This window comes from Hyperolius riggenbachi, chromosome 2 (assembly GCF_040937935.1).
Source record: "Hyperolius riggenbachi isolate aHypRig1 chromosome 2, aHypRig1.pri, whole genome shotgun sequence".
Classification (NCBI taxonomy): Eukaryota; Metazoa; Chordata; class Amphibia; order Anura; family Hyperoliidae; genus Hyperolius; species Hyperolius riggenbachi.
This window is the reverse complement of record NC_090647.1, coordinates 570,865,995-570,885,804: the sequence shown is the minus strand read 5'-3', so window position 1 is coordinate 570,885,804 and position 19,810 is coordinate 570,865,995. Positions and strand designations below refer to the sequence as shown.

Genomic DNA, 19,810 nt, shown 5'->3' with positions numbered 1-19,810 from the left:
CAGTCAGTGATATGACTATGTACTCTGTAATGTGCTGCAGGAGATGTCAGTGCTATATAAATACATAATAATACATAATAATATGGTAGGACATTAGACTATGACTATGGTAGGATTAGATTGTAAGCTCCTCTGAGGACAGTCAGTGACATGACTATGTACTCTGTAATGTGCTGCAGGAGATGTAGTGCTATATAAATACATAATAATACATAATAATATGGTAGGACATTAGACTATGACTATGGTAGGATTAGAGTGTGAGCTCCTCTGGGGACAGTCAGTGACATGACTATGTACTCTGTAATGTGCTGCAGGAGATGTCAGTGCTATATAAATACATAATAATACATAATAATATGGTAGTACATTAGACTATGACTATGGTAGGATTAGAGTGTGAGCTCCTCTGGGGACAGTCAGTGGCATGACTATGTACTCTGTACAGTGCTGCAGAAGATGTCAGTGCTATATAAATACATAATAATAATATGGTAGGGCATTAGACTATGACTATGGTAGGATTAGAGTGTGAGCTCCTTTGAGGACAGTCAGTGACATGACTATGTACTCTGTACAGTGCTGCTGAAGATGTCAGTGCTATATAAATACATAATAATAATATGGTAGGACATTACACTATGACTATGGTAGGATTAGATTGTGAGCTCCTCTGAGGACAGTCAGTGACATGACTGTACCCTGTATAGTGCTGCAGAAGATGTCACTGCTATATAAATACATAATAATAATATGGTAGGACATTACACTATGACTATGGTAGGATTAGATTGTAAGCTCCTCTGAGGACAGTCAGTGACATGACTATGTACTCTGTAATGTGCTGCAGGAGATGTCACTGCTATAGAAATACATAATAATAATATGGTGGGACATTAGACTATGACTATGGTAGGATTAGAGTGTGAGCTCCTCTGAGGACAGTCAGTGACATGACTATGTACTCTGTAATCTGCTGCAGGAGATGCCTGTGCTATATAAATACATAATAATATTATGGTAGGACATTACACTATGACTATGGTAGGATTAGATTGTGAGCTCCTCTGAGGACAGTCAGTGATATGACTATGTACTCTGTAATGTGCTGCAGAAGATGTCAGTGCTATATAAATACATAATAATAATATGGTAGGACATTAGACTATGACTATGGTAGGATTAGAGTGTGAGCTCCTCTGAGGACAGTCAGTGACATGACTATGTACTCTGTAATGTGCTGCAGAAGATGTCAGTGCTATATAAATACATAATAATAATATGGTAGGACATTACACTATGACTATGGTAGGATTAGAGTGTGAGCTCCTCTGAGGACAGTCAGTGACATGACTATGTACTCTGTAATGTGCTGCAGAAGATGTCAGTGCTATATAAATACATAATAATAATATGGTCGGGCATTACACTATGACTATGGTAGGATTAGATTGTGAGCTCCTCTGAGGACAGCAGTGACATGACAATGTACTCTGTAATGTGCTGCAGAAGATGTCAGTGCTATATAAATACATAATAATAATAATATGGTAGGACATTACACTATGACTATGGTAGGATTAGACTGTGAGCTCCTCTGAGGACAGTCAGTGATATGACTATGTACTCTGTTATGTGCTGCAGAAGATGTCAGTGCTATATAAATACATAATAATAATAATATGGTAGGACATTAGACTATGACTATGGTAGGATTAGAGTGTGAGCTCCTCTGATGACAGTCAGTGACATGACTATGTACTCTGTAATGTTCTGCAGAAGATGTCAGTGCTATATAAATACATAATAATATTATGGTAGGACATTAGACTATGGCTATGGTAGGATTAGACTGTGAGCTCCTCTGAGGACAGTCAGTGACATGACTATGTACCCTGTAATGTGCTGCAGAAGATGTCAGTGCTATATAAATACATAATAATAATATGATAACACATTAGATATATGATTAGTGGTGGAGTGAAAGCTATCCATGTAATTAAGAAGTGTGTTTAGAAAGCTGGAATGACACGCCCCCTTTTCCTGCAAGGCTGCATATGATATTATGTATTACACACAATTCTGTTCAGCTGCTCCGCCTCCTCAGTCAGGGGTCACGTGTGCCGGGCGGTTCCCGCGAGCTGGCTGCGGCTGGTTATAGTCGGTGCCCGGCGAGAAGAGGCGGCGATGATGCCGGGGAGAGGAGCCGGGTGGTCGGTGCTCCTCATACTGATGGTGATGCGCCCCCCGCTGGTCATCAGAGGTGAGTCCGGCCGGCAGAGGTCTCAGCTCAGCACTGTGGTGACGTCACACGTGACGTAGGGGGCATTTAAACTCCGCTGTGTCCTCGGGGCGCCCGTCAGCCGCTCTCGTGTATCCGCTATCCCCGATCAGCTCCGCTCTCCTCCTCGCAGGCAGTCAGGCCAGGGATCGCACGTGTGTGGCTCCCCAGGCGATGTCATCGCTGAATGTCAGATTTAATCCCTTGCAGAATAAAGTGATAGGTAACCCCCCCCCCCCCCTTTCCATGTGTTCTGGGGGGGATTTATTATTCTGGATAATCAGCAGCGATATCACTACTCTGGGCCTACCTCCCCTGATGTCGTCCGCAGGATTGTACCAATCACCCTGAGTCATTGTCGTATAATATATTTTATTGTACGCGGAACAATATTTTTCTCAATGGTGATTATGATTTTGAAGGTGGCCATACATTGAGCGATTGGGCAGCCGATCGACCATCTGTTGTGATTGAATCGGAAGAAAATCTGTGCGACAAGCATGCCTGATCGACAATTCAATTGAGTTAAGGGCGAAATTGGTGGTCTGTATTAATAGGACATGCTGGGAAAACCTGGGCCAACCTGGTCAATCGGGTGTGCGGTGGTTTCAGCGACCGTTGCAATGAATGCAACGGAACCCTCCGCCATTGTCCATCCTAAATGTTATATGTGCCTTTGCATGAAAATACCGGTCATGCCACCGGCTGGTGTCCACCATTGTGTCCGCTGTACTTTAGCATTCAGGTCCCACATGACTTCTGGCATATAGCACATGGTATAACGCCGGCAGCCACACAAGGCGCCAATGCAGAAGAACAGCAGGCAGCGGACATGTAAAATGTACGGGCACTTGGGATGCGCAGCAGTGTTACAAGGCAAATTCATGTCAGGCTGAAATCAATCGGGAATCGGCCTGCAGAGTATGGGCAGCAAACAGGTCTCAATCCAATTATATTTGATCATGGGGAGATCTGTGTTTTGGTAGAATCTGCCTATTATCGCTAGATGTATGGGCACCTTAGCCCTCCTGGCGATCTATTAAAAATCGCCAGGGGGCAGCGCAGTTTTTTTTAAATTTATTTATTTTTTAAATCTAGCCGCTGCGCAGCGGCATCCTCCTACCCTCTTCGATCGCCTCCGGCGATCAAGCCCGTCCGGAACTCCCGTTCTGAACGGGATTTCCATTAGGGCTTCCCCCATCGCCATGGCGACGGACGGGATGACGTCACCGACATCGTGACTTCAAAGGGAGTCCCGATCCACCCCTCAGCGCTGCCTGGCACTGATTGGCCAGGCAGCGCATGGGGTCTGGGGGGGTGTGGGGGAGATGGCGCGGCGAATCGGCGCGGAGCTGCGGCAATCGGTGTGCACACGCAGCTAGCAAAGTGCTAGCTGCGTGTAGCAAAGAAAAAATTATGCAAATCTGCCCAGCAGGGCCTGAGAAATCCTCCTGCGCGGCTTATCCCGCACTACGTTCGGGGTTACCGCCAAGAAGGTTAAGACATTGGACATCTAATGTAATTATGCATTCCACAAAAAAAAGCTTTTTCTGATCAAACCAGACTGAAAAGTACATTGCACATCTATTGGGGAGGGTTGTTTCTTTATCAATTGAGTGCGGCTTTGATGATGTAATAAATGTCCAAGTAGCTTTATGTATGCCACACAATTTAAACAGTAGTAGTAGCAGTAGGGTATTGTACCGTGTTAGCCATCAGTAAAAGCAAGAAGTTTTAAATCAGGATGATACCATTTATTGGCTAACTAAAAATGAATAAGAATAAGCAAGCTTTCGGCCTTGCAGCCTTCGTCGGGCTTACATCCTGTTAGTTTGCAGGCTGGTGGTACAGACAGCTATATACATGCAACATCAAAAGGGAAAACAGATTTTTTTTTTTCAACCATAAATATATGTCATTGAGATGCCTTCAGTAAAACAGAACATCCAAGTGGGGTGAGAAGTTGTTTGCTGAGATAAGAATCCTTGTTTACTCCCTGCTCACAGACCTGGGAGTTGGATTGTCACAGAGGTATCGTACATTCTGAGTTCACAAGTTCAGCTATATAGGCTGAAAGAGTTTAAATATCGTCAGCCTCATACCAATATAAAAAGTTTTTGTCCTCATTCAAGCCCTTGTCCACAGCTTTGAACCATTTTATTAATTTTGTTTCTGCTATTAATCGATCATTTAACGTTTGGAAGCCACTCTTCAGGGCAGTGACACGAAGATCATCCATGCTGCGTCCGTTGGACCGAAAGTGTGTAGCAACTGGGAGTCCAGATTCGGTATCGTTAATAGTGTGCCTGTGTCCATTCATACGTTTGCACAGAGTTTGTCCAGTTTCTCCCACGTACATAACATTGTCCTATCGGCAACCACACAATCTAAAACAACTCCCAGGTCTGTGAGCATGGTGTATGTAAACAAGGATTCTCATCTCAGCTAACAACCTCCCACCCCATTTGGATGTTTTTGTTTTACTGAAGGCATCTCAATGACATGCATTTATGCTTGAAAAAAATCTGTTTTCCCTTTTGATGTTGCATGTATATATCTGTCTGTACCACCAACCTGCAAACTAACAGGATGTAAGCCCGACGAAGGCTGCAAGGCCGAAAGCTTGCTTATTCTTATTCATTTTTAGTTCGCCAATAAATGGTATCATCCTGATTTAAAACTTCTCACAATTTAAACATTTATATTGCACTTTTCTTCTGTCGGACTCAAAGAGCCAGAGCTGCAGCCACTAGGGGGTACTTCTTATAGGCATTAGCAGTGTTAGGCCAGAGCTCCAGCCACTAGGGGGCGCTCTATAGGCAGTAGCAGTGTTAGGCCAGAGCTGCAGCCACTAGGGGGTACTTCTTATAGGCATTAGCAGTGTTAGACCAGAGCTGCAGCCACTAGGGGATGCTCTATAGGCAATGGCAGTGTTAGGCCAGAGCTGCAGCCACTAGAGGGGGCTCTATAGGCAGTAGCAGTGTTAGGCCAGAGCTGCAGCCACTAGGGGGTACTCTATAGGCAGTAGCAGTGTTAGGTCAGAGCTGCAGCCACTAGGGGGCGCTCTATAGGCAGTAGCAGTGTTAGGCCAGAGCTGCAGCCAGTTGGGGGTGCTCTATAGGCAGTAGCAGTGTTAGGCCAGAGCTGCAGCCAGTTGGAGGCGCTCTGTAGGCAGTAGCAGTGTTAGGCCAGAGCTGAAGCCACTAGGAGGCGCTCTATAGGCAGTAGCAGTTTTAGGCCAGAGCTGCAGCCACTAGTGGGCGTTCTATAGGCACTGGCAGTAGCAGTTTTAGGCCAGAGCTGCAGCCACTAGTGGGCGTTCTATAGGCAGTAGCAGTTTTAGGCCAGAGCTGCAGCCACTAGGGCACGCTCCATATAGGCAATAGCAGTGTTAGGGAGACTTGCCCAAGGTCTCCTTACTGAATAGGTGCTGTCTTACTGAAGAGGAAGAGCTGAGATTGTAACCCAGGCCGCCTGTGTCAGAGGCAGAGCCCTTATCCATTACACTATCCAGCCAGAAAATGGTGCTGAACGTTATCCAAGTGATCTGTCGCATACTTGGACGCATACAGCCCATGAAAAGTATATGTAACTGTCAACACGTGCGTTTTGCGGTAACGCACTGCACCCTTATACTGTAATTGTCGCATCATTAGTGCAGGAAGCCGCGTAAGAATATGGTTGTAACGCATCACCATGCACGACTCTAACCGTAGCCTAAAACCTCGCCATGTTTATAGGCAATCATAGTGTCAGTTTGTACTTTGTTGACTGTAAACAGCCTAAAGTGGTGATCTGTGACTCCATCAACTTAAATGGAATACACTGGTGTGTATATAAACAGAAGACTTTGCTCACAGCTGTGGGTTTTTTCCCGTTATGAGGGTTGGTGCACAACAGAGCCGCTCTGAGCGTTTTTTGAAACTCTTGCGGTGGAAACCGCTTGGCTAATGTTAGTCAATGTACTGGTGCACACCAGAGCGGCTCGTTTTTTCAAGAAAGCAAACTCGGGGGCTGCAGCATTTTTGAGATTTCTGAGGCGGTTCTGCCTCAATATAGTATAGGAAAGTGGAAAACCGCTCTGAAAAATGCTAGATCAGAGCGATTCTCCAGGCGGTTTTTGTTACAGAAGCTGTTCAGTAACAGCTTTACTGGAACAATATATGAAATCTGCTACACAAAAAACGCTCCAAAAAACGCTAGGCATGTTTATAAAATCTAAGGGCCCATTCACACTTGAGCGTTTTGCCGGCGACTTTGGCAAAACGCTCAAACGCTAGCGCCTTTCAAAGTGCTAGGGTAATAAAAGTCTATGGGCCCGTTCTCATTTGGGCAATTTGCACTAATCGGCGCAAATTGCCCCAAAACGGTAAACGCGAAGCCTGCACCATTTTCAGGCGATTTCCCGGCGATCGCGTTTTAGTGCTATAGAAGCGCAAAACGCGATCAGGTGTGAATGGTGATTTTTTTTTGGGGGGGGCGTTAATCGCCAAAAAACGTCAGAGCAAAACGCTAGCAAAAGTCCTAAACATGCCTAGAATCGCTCAGAAAATCTGCTTCAAAAACCTCCAGCGTTTTGGATCCACTAGCGGTTTTTGGTGTGCGCTGGGCCTTACTCTGCATTGCAGGGACGGGAGCCTTCAGCTGAGTGTTGGGAACATGTTGGGGCCAGTATGATGGGGAATGGGCTGTGGAGTAGGAGCAATTTTTGGGTACCTGGAGTCGGTAGTTCCATAAACTGAGGAGTCGGATGATTTTTGTACTGACTCCCCAACCTCGGTTACACGTGTCGTAAGTATGCCTGTCATTAATATTATTTGCATGCCATTATTTTCCTGTTTTTACTATTATGTGCCTGCAGTTTGTGTCTGTGGTATTATCTGCTTGTGGTTTTTATTATTGACATCTGCCTCTTATCAGTATTATCTGCACGTTATTGATATTTTTTATTTTATTTATTAGCATTATCTTCCTGTTTGTACTGTGTGAATATCATGGATATCTGTTTATTATTGCCTTTGGCTGTGCTAATCATTGATACTTGACTGTTATTGCTATTACTTGCCTGTTATATAAATTGTCTGCTGCTGTTAAAATTATGTGCATGCAATTTATATTCCCCTGTGGATTGTATTTCCTTTGTGTGCTTTGCCATGTGGTATGCATGTGTGTAGTATTGGAATTTTCCTGTGGTTGGTAATATGTGGATGTCCTCGATAGCTGCATGTCATTTGGTTTTATCTGCTTGTTATTGGTAATATGTGCAAATCATTGACATCTGCCTGTTGTTCATAATATCTGCCTGTCATTGATATTTGCCTGTTAGTATTTTATATATCTCGCCTTCACTGCATGTCCCGTCATGTGACAAGCGTAAGAGGGCGCTCTACTGTTTGAACTTCGCCTTCTCACAGGACGGGACAGGAAGTGAAGAGGAGACGGGGGAGGACGTTGGAGGAAGTGAGAGACTGCAGGGACCCGGGGACTCCTGCTGGCGGACAGGGGATATTACTGCTGCAACAATCGTCGCCATATCGAACGCCGCTAACTATGCGCTCTCGACCCGATCGAGCAAAATGTTCCACCTGGACAGATTGACTCAATCGATCGTATTCAGATTTTTGGTCAACCTCTACATTAAGGCCTTGTTTCCATCTGTGCGCTTCTGTCTGCTTTTTATCAGCACTTCAATGTTACAGATTGATACATGTTGCTGAAAAGCGGACAGAAGCGGATAGAAGCGCACAGATGGAAACGAGGCCTAACGATTTTACATCAGATTCGATCACAGTGATTAAATCTGCTGTATTTCAATGGGAAATCGACGTAGTGCATGGATAACTTAAACCTGGTGCGTCCATGTTCCATGAGCGTCTTGTAGATGTTCTCCTCCAATCACAATCTTTGTCCTCCTGTGTCCCCTTCTGTCCATCATATGTCCTATTTTGCTCCTCCTTTGTGTCCTCTTTTGGCCCTTTTGTGTACCCTTCTATTCCCCTGTGTTCTCCTTAACCTCCGTGGCAGTAAACCTGAGCTACAGTCAGGGTGGAAAACCGCAGCTCTTAGCGTTAACCCCGACCTGCACTCGGGGTAGCCGCCGGAGGTCTATGCAGAGCAATGCGCGCAGCGGGCGTTTCAACTCAGGGTCCCTCTATTCACCTACCTACTACTATTCATATATAATATTCTGAGTGTGAGGACATATATTGATTGCTGTATTATTATTATTATTATTATTATTATTATATTATATACTAGCTGGTCGCCCGGCGTTGCCCGGGTATGTAATTGGCTAGTGTTACCTCTGCCCACTTTTTCTAATCCTAACACACAATTACTCAAGGATGACCTAGTTTGTGAGCTTTGCGGTCTTTGGCATCAATAATTGGCATTGAAATGAAATAAATCTAATTGGCTGTGGCTCCACTCCTTTGAAAATCAATAGGTGAATTTTGATTAGCTTTTGTAGGCTCCACCCACTTTTCTGAATATTAATCCCAGTCACCCAGTGACCAACTGTGCAAAGTTTAAGAAACCTGCCATTGACAGAGTAAGAAAAACAAAAGTTTGCTTTCTTAAAACAGAAAGAATTTGCGATAATTCAGGTTGGCGTGAGCTTAAAATGTCTCCCAGTGCATCACTGTTAAATATATGCAAACTAACCATCATTACCCTTAAAAGCTAAACACACCTCCAGAACTGCTGGAATGAAATGATGTGTCAGTTTGTTAATTTGTACAGAGCCATAATAATCCAACATGCATACAGACTGTTTTAGATTGTTTGATCCTCATCAGTGGATTAATTTGGCTCTATGCAGTAGGGCTTGTAACACCGAGAGGTACAGACTAACCAGCAAGCTCATGGTGACCCAGAACTCATTGGAGTGTGTAAGGGACTACAATGGTTCTAAAAGCCCCCTTACTAAGATGTTAAGAAAAACAAAAGTTTGCTTTCTTAAAACAGAAAGAATTTGCGATAATTCAGGTTGGAGTGAGCTTGAGATGTCTCCCAGTGCATCACTGCTGAATATATGCTAATTAACCATTGTGCACTTAGAAGCTAAGCACACCTCCGGTGTAACAGTGTAAGAATGGCTGCAGTTTATATTTTCCAGTGAAATTTGTATTTGTCTCCACCTTCTTTTTGGTTATGGGAATAAAAAGTATGCTATACTGTATTCCAGGTAATGTACTATGTGTGTGCCAAATTTCAGTTTACATTCTAGCAGTGAAATTTGTATTTTTCTCCACCCACTGATGTCCTAATGTTTCCCGGGTATGTATTTGGCTGCTGTTGGCTGTGGCCACTTTTTCTAACCCTAACACACAATTGTCAATAGTCAATGACCAAGTTTGTGAGATTTGTGGTCTTTAGCATGAATAATTTTCATTGAAAAGAAACACATCTGATTCGCTGTTTGTGGCCCCACCCCTTTTCTAAATATTTAACCCCAGTCACCCAATGATCAACTGTACCAGGTTTGAGGCTTGTGCCATTAACAGTGCAAAAATGGCAGCAATTAAATATTTGCCTTGAAAATCAATAGGTGAATTGTGATGGGTTTTGTAGGCTCCACCCACTTTTCTGAATATTAATCCCAGTCACCCAGTGACCAACTGTGCAAAGTTTTAGAACCCTACAATTAATAGTGTAAGAATGGCTGCAGTTTACATTTTCCCAGTGAAATTTGTGTTTGTCTCCACCCACTGATGACTTGGCATTGCCCAGGTATGTATTTGGCTGGTGTTGGCTCCGCCCACTTTTTCTAACCCTAACACACACTTACTTAATGACCAAGTTTGTGAGCTTTGCGGTCTTTGGCATCAATAATTTGCATTGAAATAAAATAAATCTGATTGGCTGTGGCTCCACCCCTTTTCTGAATTTGAACCCCAATCACCCAATGGCCAACTGTACCAGGTACAGGTGATTAACAGTGCAAGAGGCTTGTGCCATTAACAGTGCAAGAATGGCATCAATTAAATATTCCCCTTAAAGATTAATAGGTGGATTTTGATTGGCTTTTGTAGGCTCCACCCACTTTTCTGAATATTAATCTCAGTCACCCAGTGACCAACCGTGCAAAGTTTTAGAACCCTACCATTAATAGTGTAAGAATTGCTGCAGTTTACATTTTCTCAGCGAAATTTGTATTTGTCTCCGCCTACTGATGTCCCGGTATTGCCCGATTATGTATTTGGCTGGTGTTGGCTGCGCCCACTTTTCCTAACCCTAACCCTAACACACAATTACTCAATGACCAAGTTTGTGAGCTTTGCGGTCTTTGGCATCAATAGCCTGCATTAAAATGAAAAAAAATCAGATTGGCTGTTTGGGGCTCCACCCCCTTATATAAATGTAAACCCCAGTCACGCAATGATCAACTGTGCCAGGTTTGAGGCTTGTGCCATTAACAGTGCAAGAATGGCAGCAATGAAATATTCCCCTGAAAAATCAATAGGTAACTTTTGATTGTTTTTTGTAGGCTCCACCCACTTTTCTGAATATTAATCCCAGTCACCCAGTAACCAACTGTGCAAAGTTTGAGAACCCTACCATTAACAGTGTAAGAATGGCTGCTGTTTACATTTTCCCAGTAAAATTTGTATTTGTCTCCGCCCACTTATGACCCTGCATTGCCCGCTTATGTATTTGGCTGGTGTTGGCTGTGCCCACTTTCCTAACCCTAACACACAATTAATCAATTACTCAATTACCAAGTTTGTGAGTTTTGCGGTGTTTGGCAACAATAATTTGCATTGGAATGAAACAAATCTGATTGGCTATTTGTGGCTCCACCCCCTTTCTGAAATTGAACCCCAGTCACCCAATGATCAACTATACCAGGTTTGAGGCTTGTGCCATTAACAGTGCAAGAATGGCAGGTTTGAGGCTTGTGCCATTAACAGTGCAAGAATGGCAGGTTTGAGGCTTGTGCCATTAACAGTGCAAGAACGGCAGAAATATTCCCATTGAAAATCACTCAACTGTGCAAAGTTTGAGAACCCTACCATTAACAGTGTAAGAAAAACAAAAGTTTGCTTTCTTAAAACAGAAAGAATTTGCAATAATTCAGGTTGGAGTGAGCTTAAAATGTCTCCCAGTGCATCACTGTTGAATATATGCAAATTAACCATTGTTACCCTTAAAAGCTAAACCCACCTCCAGAACTGCTGGAATGCAATGATGTGTTACCTTGTTAATTTGTACAGAGCCATAATAATCCAACATGCATACAGACTGTTTCAGATTGTTTGATCCTCATCAGTGCAGGGCATGGATTAATTTGGCTCTATGCAGTAGGGCTTGTAACACCGAGAGGTACAGACTAACCAGCCAGCTCATGGTGACCCAGAACTCATTGGAGTGTGTAAGGGACTACAATGGTCCTAAAAAAAACCCTTACTAAGATGTTAAGAAAAGCAAAAGTTTGCTTTTTTAAAACAGAAAGAATTTGCGATAATTCAGGTTGGAGTGAGCTTGAGATGTCTCCCAGTGCATCACTGCTGAATATATGCAAATTAACCATTGTTACCCTTAGAAGCTAAACACACCTCCAGAACTGCTGGAATGCAATGATGTGTCAGCTTGTTAATGTGTACAGAGCCATAATAATCCAACATGCATACAGACTGTTTCGGATTGTTTGATCCTCATCAGTGCATGGCATGGATTAATTTGGCTCTATGCAGTAGGGCTTGTAACACCGAGAGGAACAGACTAACCAGCCAGCTCATGGTGACCCAGAACTCATTGGAGTGTGTAAGGGACTACAATGGTCCTAAAAGCCCCTTTACTAAGATGTTAAGAAAAGCAAAAGTTTGCTTTTTTAAAACAGAAAGAATTTGCAATAATTCAGGTTGGAGTGAGCTTGAGATGTCTCCCAGAGCACCACTGCTGAATATATGCAAATTAACCATTGTGCACTTAGCTAAACACACCTCCAGTGTAACAGTGTAAGAATGGCTGCAGTTTACATTTTCCAGTGAAATGTGTATTTGTCTCCGCCCCCTTTTGGTTATGAGAATAAAAAGTATCCTATACTTTATTCCAGGTAATGTACTATGTGTGTGCCAAATTTCATTCAAATCCGTTCAGCCATTGTTACGTGATCGAGTAACAAACATCCAAACCTCCGAACTTTCCCATTTATTATATTAGTAGGATTATTATTAACATATATTGTACACCGCTGCTATCACCTTTTTGGTGATTTTTAATATTGTTTTTACTGTGTTCGCTTTTCATCAAATAAAGAATTTGTATTTTGAATATAATTGGAGTGGTTTGGTGCTGCATATTGGGTACTTTTCTTTTTTATGTCCATGTGTACTTCCTGGAGCGGCCGCTCTGTGCGGCGATTGGCCGGCGGGACCACGTGATGCCGCATGCGTCCAAGAGTGCGCATCACGGCATCACGGACGCCAGAGTGAGCTGCACAACGCGGCTCACTCCAACGTCCACACCAGAGAGCACCAGGCGTTGTGTTAGGGGCACGTTATGTGCCCTATAATGCCCCCTAAAACGCAACGTCCTGGTGTGAAACCAGCCTAAAGGAAGCCATAAGCTGTACGATTTATTTGCCCAGTTAGATGTTCGATAAGACAAAATGTCTATCATTTGTAAATCGAAGTGAATTTACGTATTTATGATTGTAATTATGATCGAAACACTAATCCGCAATGTTGGGTTTTGATCAGTTGATTGTAATGTCAATCATAATAATTGACCGGGATTATCATTACAAAATTGTGTAGTGTGTGGCCACCTTTAAGGGCCCGTTTCCACTCTCGCGGAAACGGCCGCGAATCCGCAGAGTTTCCCCGCAGGCAAATCGCGCGGGGAAACTCTGCCATAGGGGACAACGGCGCCGCCGGCCGAATCGCTTGCAGTAGCGATTCGGCCGGAAACCCCCACAGAATTCGCGGCGGAGGCTGCGATTCCCATAGCCGTGCATGGCACGGCTGATGGGAATCGCCTGCGATCCCGCCCACCCGCTCAGTGCCGGCGTGCGTCTACGAGACGCACGCCGCACTAGTGGAAACGAGCCCTAACACTTGTTTGTTTTTTATGTGCAAATTGTTTCACTCCCTGTTTGTGGTTGAGGTGCAGGTGTGGTTACAGCAGAAAGAAATACAGTGAAAGGAATAATGATATTTATCTCTGCCCTTTCCCAGCCCTGAGGTAGTCAGCTGCTCAGAGAGGTGACACAGGTGTCACAAGACACGCAGTGCTTATTTACATAGATCTATCATGGTATGCAGCTCAGCATTTCCGCTTATTTATGGCTTGAAATCTACTACTACAAAAAAAAAAAAAAACTACTTGAAGCAGAACAGCATTCGGTTAAACACAGTACTTTGTTCTTAGAAAGCTCCTTCAAGAGGAACTGTTGTGAAAATCTTAAAATTTAAAACACATACAAAATAAAAAGTACATTTCTCCCAGAGTAAAATGAGCCATAAATGACTTTTCTCCTATGTTGCTGTCACTTACAGTAGGTAGTAGAAATCTGACATTACCAACAGGTTTTGGGCTAGTCCATCTCTTCATGGGGGATTCTCAGCATGGCCTTTATTCTTAACCTTCCTGTCGGTAAGCCCGAGCTGAGCTCGGGCCATGCCGCCGGAAGGCACCGCTCAGGCCCCGCTGGGCCGATTTGCATAATTTTTTTTTTGCTATACGCAGCTAGCACTTTGCTAGCTGCGTGTGCAATCCGATCGCCGCCGCTCCGCACCGATCGCCGCAATCCATTGCGCCGCAGCCAACGCCGCCCTCCCCCCAGACCCAGTGCGCTGCCTGGCCAATCAGTGCCAGGCAGCGCTGGGGGTGGATCGGAGTCCCCTTTGACGTCACGACGTCGGTGACGTCATCCCGCCCGTCGCCATGGCGACAAGGGAAGCCCTCCAGGAGATGCCGTTCTTTGAACGGGATCTCCTGATCTACGATCGCTAGAAGCGATCGGAGGGGCTGGGGGGATGCCGCTGAGCAGTGGCTATCATGTAGCGAGACCTTGTCTCGCTACATGATATAAAAAAAATAAAGAAAAAAAAACGGCTCTGCTGCCCCCTGGCGGATTTTAATAAACTGCCAGGAGGGTTAATAAAGACATTCCCTAAAAATGATTAATACAAAGATGCTGGGCAGCCTCCCTGTTCGTTGTACACTATTTTGGTAGTTGAACGGAGCAACTGCCATTCACTAAGTGCTTTTAAAAATGAAGACAACTCTTAGAATCCCCCATGAGAACATGGGCTAGTCCAAAATCTGTCGGTAATGTCAGATTTCTACTACCTACTGTAAGTGACAGCAACATAGGAGAAAAGCAATTTATGGCTCATTTTACTCTGGAAGATTCGTACTTCTTCTTTGTATGTGTTTTACATTTCAAGATTTTCGCAACAGTTTATTTTTAAATGGAAACTAAACTGAGAAGGATACAGATTTTTCCTTTTAAAATAATACCAGCTGCCTGACCTCCCTATTGATCCTGTGTCGCTTAATACTTTTATCCATAGCCCCTCAACAAGCATGCAGCAGATCAGGTGCTGTGACTGAGGTCAGACTTGATTGGCTGCATGTTTCAGGTGTGTGATTCAGCCAGTACTGCAGCCAAAGAGATTAGCCGGACTGACACACAACTGGTATTGTTTAAAGGGCAACTGAAGTGAGAAGAATATGGAGGCTGCCATGTTTATTTCGTTTTAAACAATACCAGTTGCCTGGCAGCCCTGCTGGCCATTTTGGCTGCAGAAGTGTCTGAATCACACCAGAAACAAGCATGCAGCTAATCTTGTCAGATCTGACAATAATTTCAGAAAAACCTGACCTACTGCATGCTTGTTCAGGGGCTATGGCTGAAAGTATTAGAGGCAGAGGATCAGCAGGGCTGCCAGGCAACTGGTAGCCTCCATATACCTGTCTTCAGTTGTCCTTTAAAAGGAAACATCCATATCCCTCCCAGTTAAGGTTCCCTTTAAAGGAAAGGTCCGAGTAAAACAAAACAAAAAAATCTACTCACCTGGGGCTTCCTCCAGCCCCCAGCAGCCAATCTGTCCCTCGCCGCAGCTCCGGTGTTCCGGGGTCACCTCCATTGCAGATACCTACCTCGCCAGGTCGGCATCTTCTGCGCGATCACTCTCTCACATGGACTGGAGCATTCTGCGCCACCGTGCACTTTATTGCGGGGAAGTTTAAACAGTAGAGCGCCCTTTACTGTTTAAACTTCCCCCGACAGGAAGTAAAGTGAAGCTGGAGCCCAGAGCGGAGTAGAGACAACGGAGACCGGGGGACTCGCGCCGGCCGGATCAGGCAATATATGCAGGGGGGCGGCGGCAGCTCCACAGATTGCGTATCGGTTTCATAGTGAAATCGATTCAAAATCTGTTTGCAGTGTAGGCAGCCAATAGATCCCTCTTTAAACAGATTCCATCACAGAGGGATCTATTTGCTGGTCGATCTGGTGGCATTTGACCAGTGTAGAATAACTCAGAGGAACCAATTGGAATGGTTTGGGTCCAAGGTTAGCTCAGATTACTTTGTGGTTTATAGCTTGTGGCTCATGAGGGCATATTGGAAGCTAAGATGGAATCTAACCATTCTATTCCTCTTGCAAAACAGCTGCTGTCCCCCCCCCCCCCCCCCCTATTGCTTCTTACATGGACCGTTCCTGGGTGCTTATGACATTTACTCTATCGATGTGTATGTCAGAAGTTGTGGAATTTCAATCAAATTAGTATCTATATATCTATCTAGGGGCTGCCCACTTTAAGCAAACCATTCAATTCATGTTTGGTGGTCCTTTAAGCGCCTGTTTCCACGACACGCAGATTGAATGCAGAATTGATGCAGAAAAACTGACTCCAATGAATGCCTATGAGAAAATCTGCAGCAGAATAATCGCGTTTAGTGGAAACAGGCCCATAGGCATTCATTGGAGTCAGTTTTTCTGCATCCATTCTGCATCCAATCTGCGTGTAGTGGAAACAGGCCCTGAAAATGTAAGACTCACTTTTACATTACGTTTAGTACTAGACATACAATTAAAGATCTTATAAGTTTGTTTTAGCCTCAGGTAGGTTTTTATATGTTAAAGGTGTACACAGACATAAGCTCAACACACACCATACAATCTTGGTTGTACAGATTTACCAAATCTATGTAGTATAAGGGCCAACAGATTGAAAATACCTTGAATGATTGATTGGATAAGCTCTTATACTACATGAAAGTGGTAAGATTGAACAACCAAGATTGTATGGTGTGTGTTGAGCCTTAAAGAGAATCTGTATTGTTAAAATCGCACAAAAGTAAACATACCAGTGCATTAGGGGACATCTCCTATTACCCTCTGTCACAATTTCGCCGCTCCTCGCCGCATTAAAAGTGGTTAAAAACAGTTTTAAAAAGTTTGTTTATAAACAAACAAAATGGCCACCAAAACAGGAAGTAGATTGATGTACAGTATGTCCACACATAGAAAATACATCCATACACAAGCAGGCTGTATACAGCCTTCCTTTTGTATCTCAAGAGATCATTTGTGTGTTTCTTTCCCCCTTCTGCTCTCATGCACTGAAGTTTCAGGCTGCTCTTTTCTTCCTGCAAACAGCTTTGCCCTTGTCTGAATTTCCTCAGTATGTGAAAGCCCAGCCAGCTCAGAGGACGATTTATCCAGCTTGTAAAAGATAAGAGAGAAGAGAGAAGCTGCTCTAATCTAAATAACACACAGGCAGTGTGCAGAGAGGGGCCAGGAAGGGGGAGTTCATAGCAGAACCACAACACTGAAGAACTTGGCAGCCTTCCAGACACAGGCCGACAAGTCTGACAAGAGAGAGATAAGTTGATTTATTACAGAGACAGTGATAGTATAAAGTGCTGCAGTTAGCCAGAACACATTAGAATAGCTTTTGGAACTTGTAGGATGATAAAAAACAGGATGCAATTTTTGTTACGGAGTCTCTTTAAAGGAACATTTTTAAGTCAAAAAATGTGCTTGGTGCAACTTGGCTAGGGCTTCATCTAGCTCCCTGTAGTCCTTCTGGCCCCTCACCTGTCACTCCTCTGATCCCTGCAGCAGCAGTGCCCCTTCGAAAGCTGCCTGTGCAGCCCTGGGCCAGGAGCCGTGGGCCCTTGTGCAGTCTATAAGAATTGCAGCTGCGCATGTGCCTTACACTCCCAGCCACGGGAGCATGATTGAGGAGGCCTGCAGCTGGAGCTGTGCATGCTATACAGCCAACGACTGGCCGAGTCAGCCAGCTTCCTTGTGCACATTATAGTGGAACATTAAAGCGGATCCGAGATGAAAAACTAACTAGAACAAGTAACTTGTGTGTATATGTTACCTAAAATTTAGATAGTTTACACAGCATATCTAGCTGCAAACAGCTTCAACAGAATATGATTATTTCATCCTGTGATACAGTGAGGGCAGCCATGTTCTGTTTGTCACAGGCTGCTATCGGCTATTAGGAGATGCTATTAGCTTGCCTTTGTGTTAATTCAGTCCCCTCTCCTCCTCCCTCCTCCCCTCTGCCTCTGAAATCTCTGGCTAGTAACCTCCTCCTCCTGCCCAGACTGAGCTCCCATAAGCCCTTGCTACAGTGCCAAGGCACAAAAGGAGCTATGGGCGAGGCTTGTTTAGTTCAGTGTTCTCCCCAGAATTTTTTTCCAGCCGGGTGGCATGAAAAAGTAGCCGGGTGGGGAAGTAAGGTCACAATGAGTGGAGGAGGGGGGGTCATGCCGGGGGAAGGGGGGGGGGGTGATCAGGTGGAGGGGGGGGCAGATCAGACACTGGGACCACCAGGGCAGGAGGCAGCCTGTATAATACACTTTGTATACATTACAAAGTGTATTATACACTTTGTAGCGGCGATCGCTGGGTTAACAACCCGCCGGCGCTTCCGAACGGCCGGCAGGTTGTCGTCGCGGGTGGGCGGAGCCAGTTGCCGGGGGAAGCGCACGTCATCAATGACACGATCGCTCCCCCGGCATGCCGAAAGGACGCAACGCCGATGGGCATATTGCGGTCCTTTCAGCGTCCACTTTGCCGCCGCCCATCGGCTGTGGGCGGTCGGCAAGTGGTTAAACATCTGATTCCCCAGGGATTTGGACATAAGTATACTTTAAGAGGAACTCCGGCATGGAAATGTAGATCAGATGTGTGGGAAAATGCATTCTACTTCGTCCTCCTGGGAGCCTTCGTGTGTCTCTGAGGCTTCTCATCGCCTGGAACTGTTCTCCTGAAATGCTGGTGTTCCTCTGCCACCAAGATCTCAAGACTTCCCCCTTCTAGGATGTAAGTTGTGTTCCACCCCTTACTTTTTTAAATTTTATTTAAACATTTGTGTATATGCTTTAAAATTGTCAGCCAGCGTCTAAAAAGGTCAATGTTATTTCCCTCTTGTACACATTTCCAAATCTATCTATCTATCTATCTATCTATCTATCTATCTATCTATCTATCTATCTATCTATCTATCTATCTATCTATCTATCTATCTATATATATATATATATATATATATATATATATATAGTGTTTCTTCTGAGCATTATTTGATGACCATATTGGAACGCAGCATTGACCAATCGTCAGTCAGACGTGAAACGTCCGTCTCTTTTCCCCATTCTTGTGCTCTCCCCTCACCTCCATCCTGCACGGCTGCAGCACGGGCCAATGCTCACAGCTGAGATGTAATAAGCGTACACACTCCTGTACGGAGCAGTGCTTTTCAGCGCTGCTAGCTTTGGGCGCAGCCAGCGCCGCCATAGACTGTAATGGGAATCAGTCTATAGCGGCGCTCAGTGAGGAAGGTCGGCTCCGTCAGAAGACGGAGCCGAAAAAACACAATAATTCGGCCTCCAGCAATCGCTGGAAGCCGAATTATTTCATTCCCCCACTATCCATGTCGGCCTGGAGGGGGAATAGTAATTAAAACGCCCCGGACTTGTGCAGAAGCAGGACCAGCCATTTAACAGCTGGATCCTGCGCCCAAGTCTACCAGCGCCGTATTCAAATGTACGCCTCCTGTATGTGCTTATGCTGATACACCAATAAATCTACACCCTGTGGACGGACGGATGGTGCTCATTCTTACTACAGTACATGCATTTCGATTTTTCTTCTTTGCTCTGCCTTCTGGTTTGTACAATAAACTTAACTGTTTACTTACTTTTGTCACATTCTCAGCTAACTCTTTGTCTCTCCCTTTTGTTCTGCAATCATATTATGCTGACACAGTTGTGCTTTTATGTGGTGTGTATCTCCTGAGTGTTTTATAATTACAATAAACCTACTTTATTGACTGCTTGTCAGTTTCAAATTCCACCTCTCTCTTTTTGCAATCATATTGTACTGGAACTTCCGTGCTTTGTAGATTATGTTAGGAATTTAAGTGCAGGGACTGTTATCTGTCATTATCACAAGCAATGTTATGTAACAACTTACGGTTTTCACATAGTTATTAAAAGTTGAGTTTTACACCTTTAGTTTCCTCCAAACTTTTAGGTTATCTCTTGTGCATT

General features: G+C 44.4%; 1 protein-coding gene across 1 annotated transcript in view; it reads left to right on the top strand.

Annotated features, from left to right (window-relative positions):
* Positions 1 to 2,140: 2,140 nt before the first annotated feature.
* The window catches only part of LOC137545198 (CD276 antigen homolog), a 77,714-nt gene continuing 60,044 nt past the window's right edge, over positions 2,141 to 19,810 (top strand). The window contains exon 1 of the mRNA XM_068266324.1: positions 2,141 to 2,263. Within this exon, the coding sequence (XP_068122425.1) occupies positions 2,188 to 2,263 (76 nt within the window). The 5' untranslated portion in view covers positions 2,141 to 2,187. The remainder of the gene's footprint in view (positions 2,264 to 19,810) is intronic.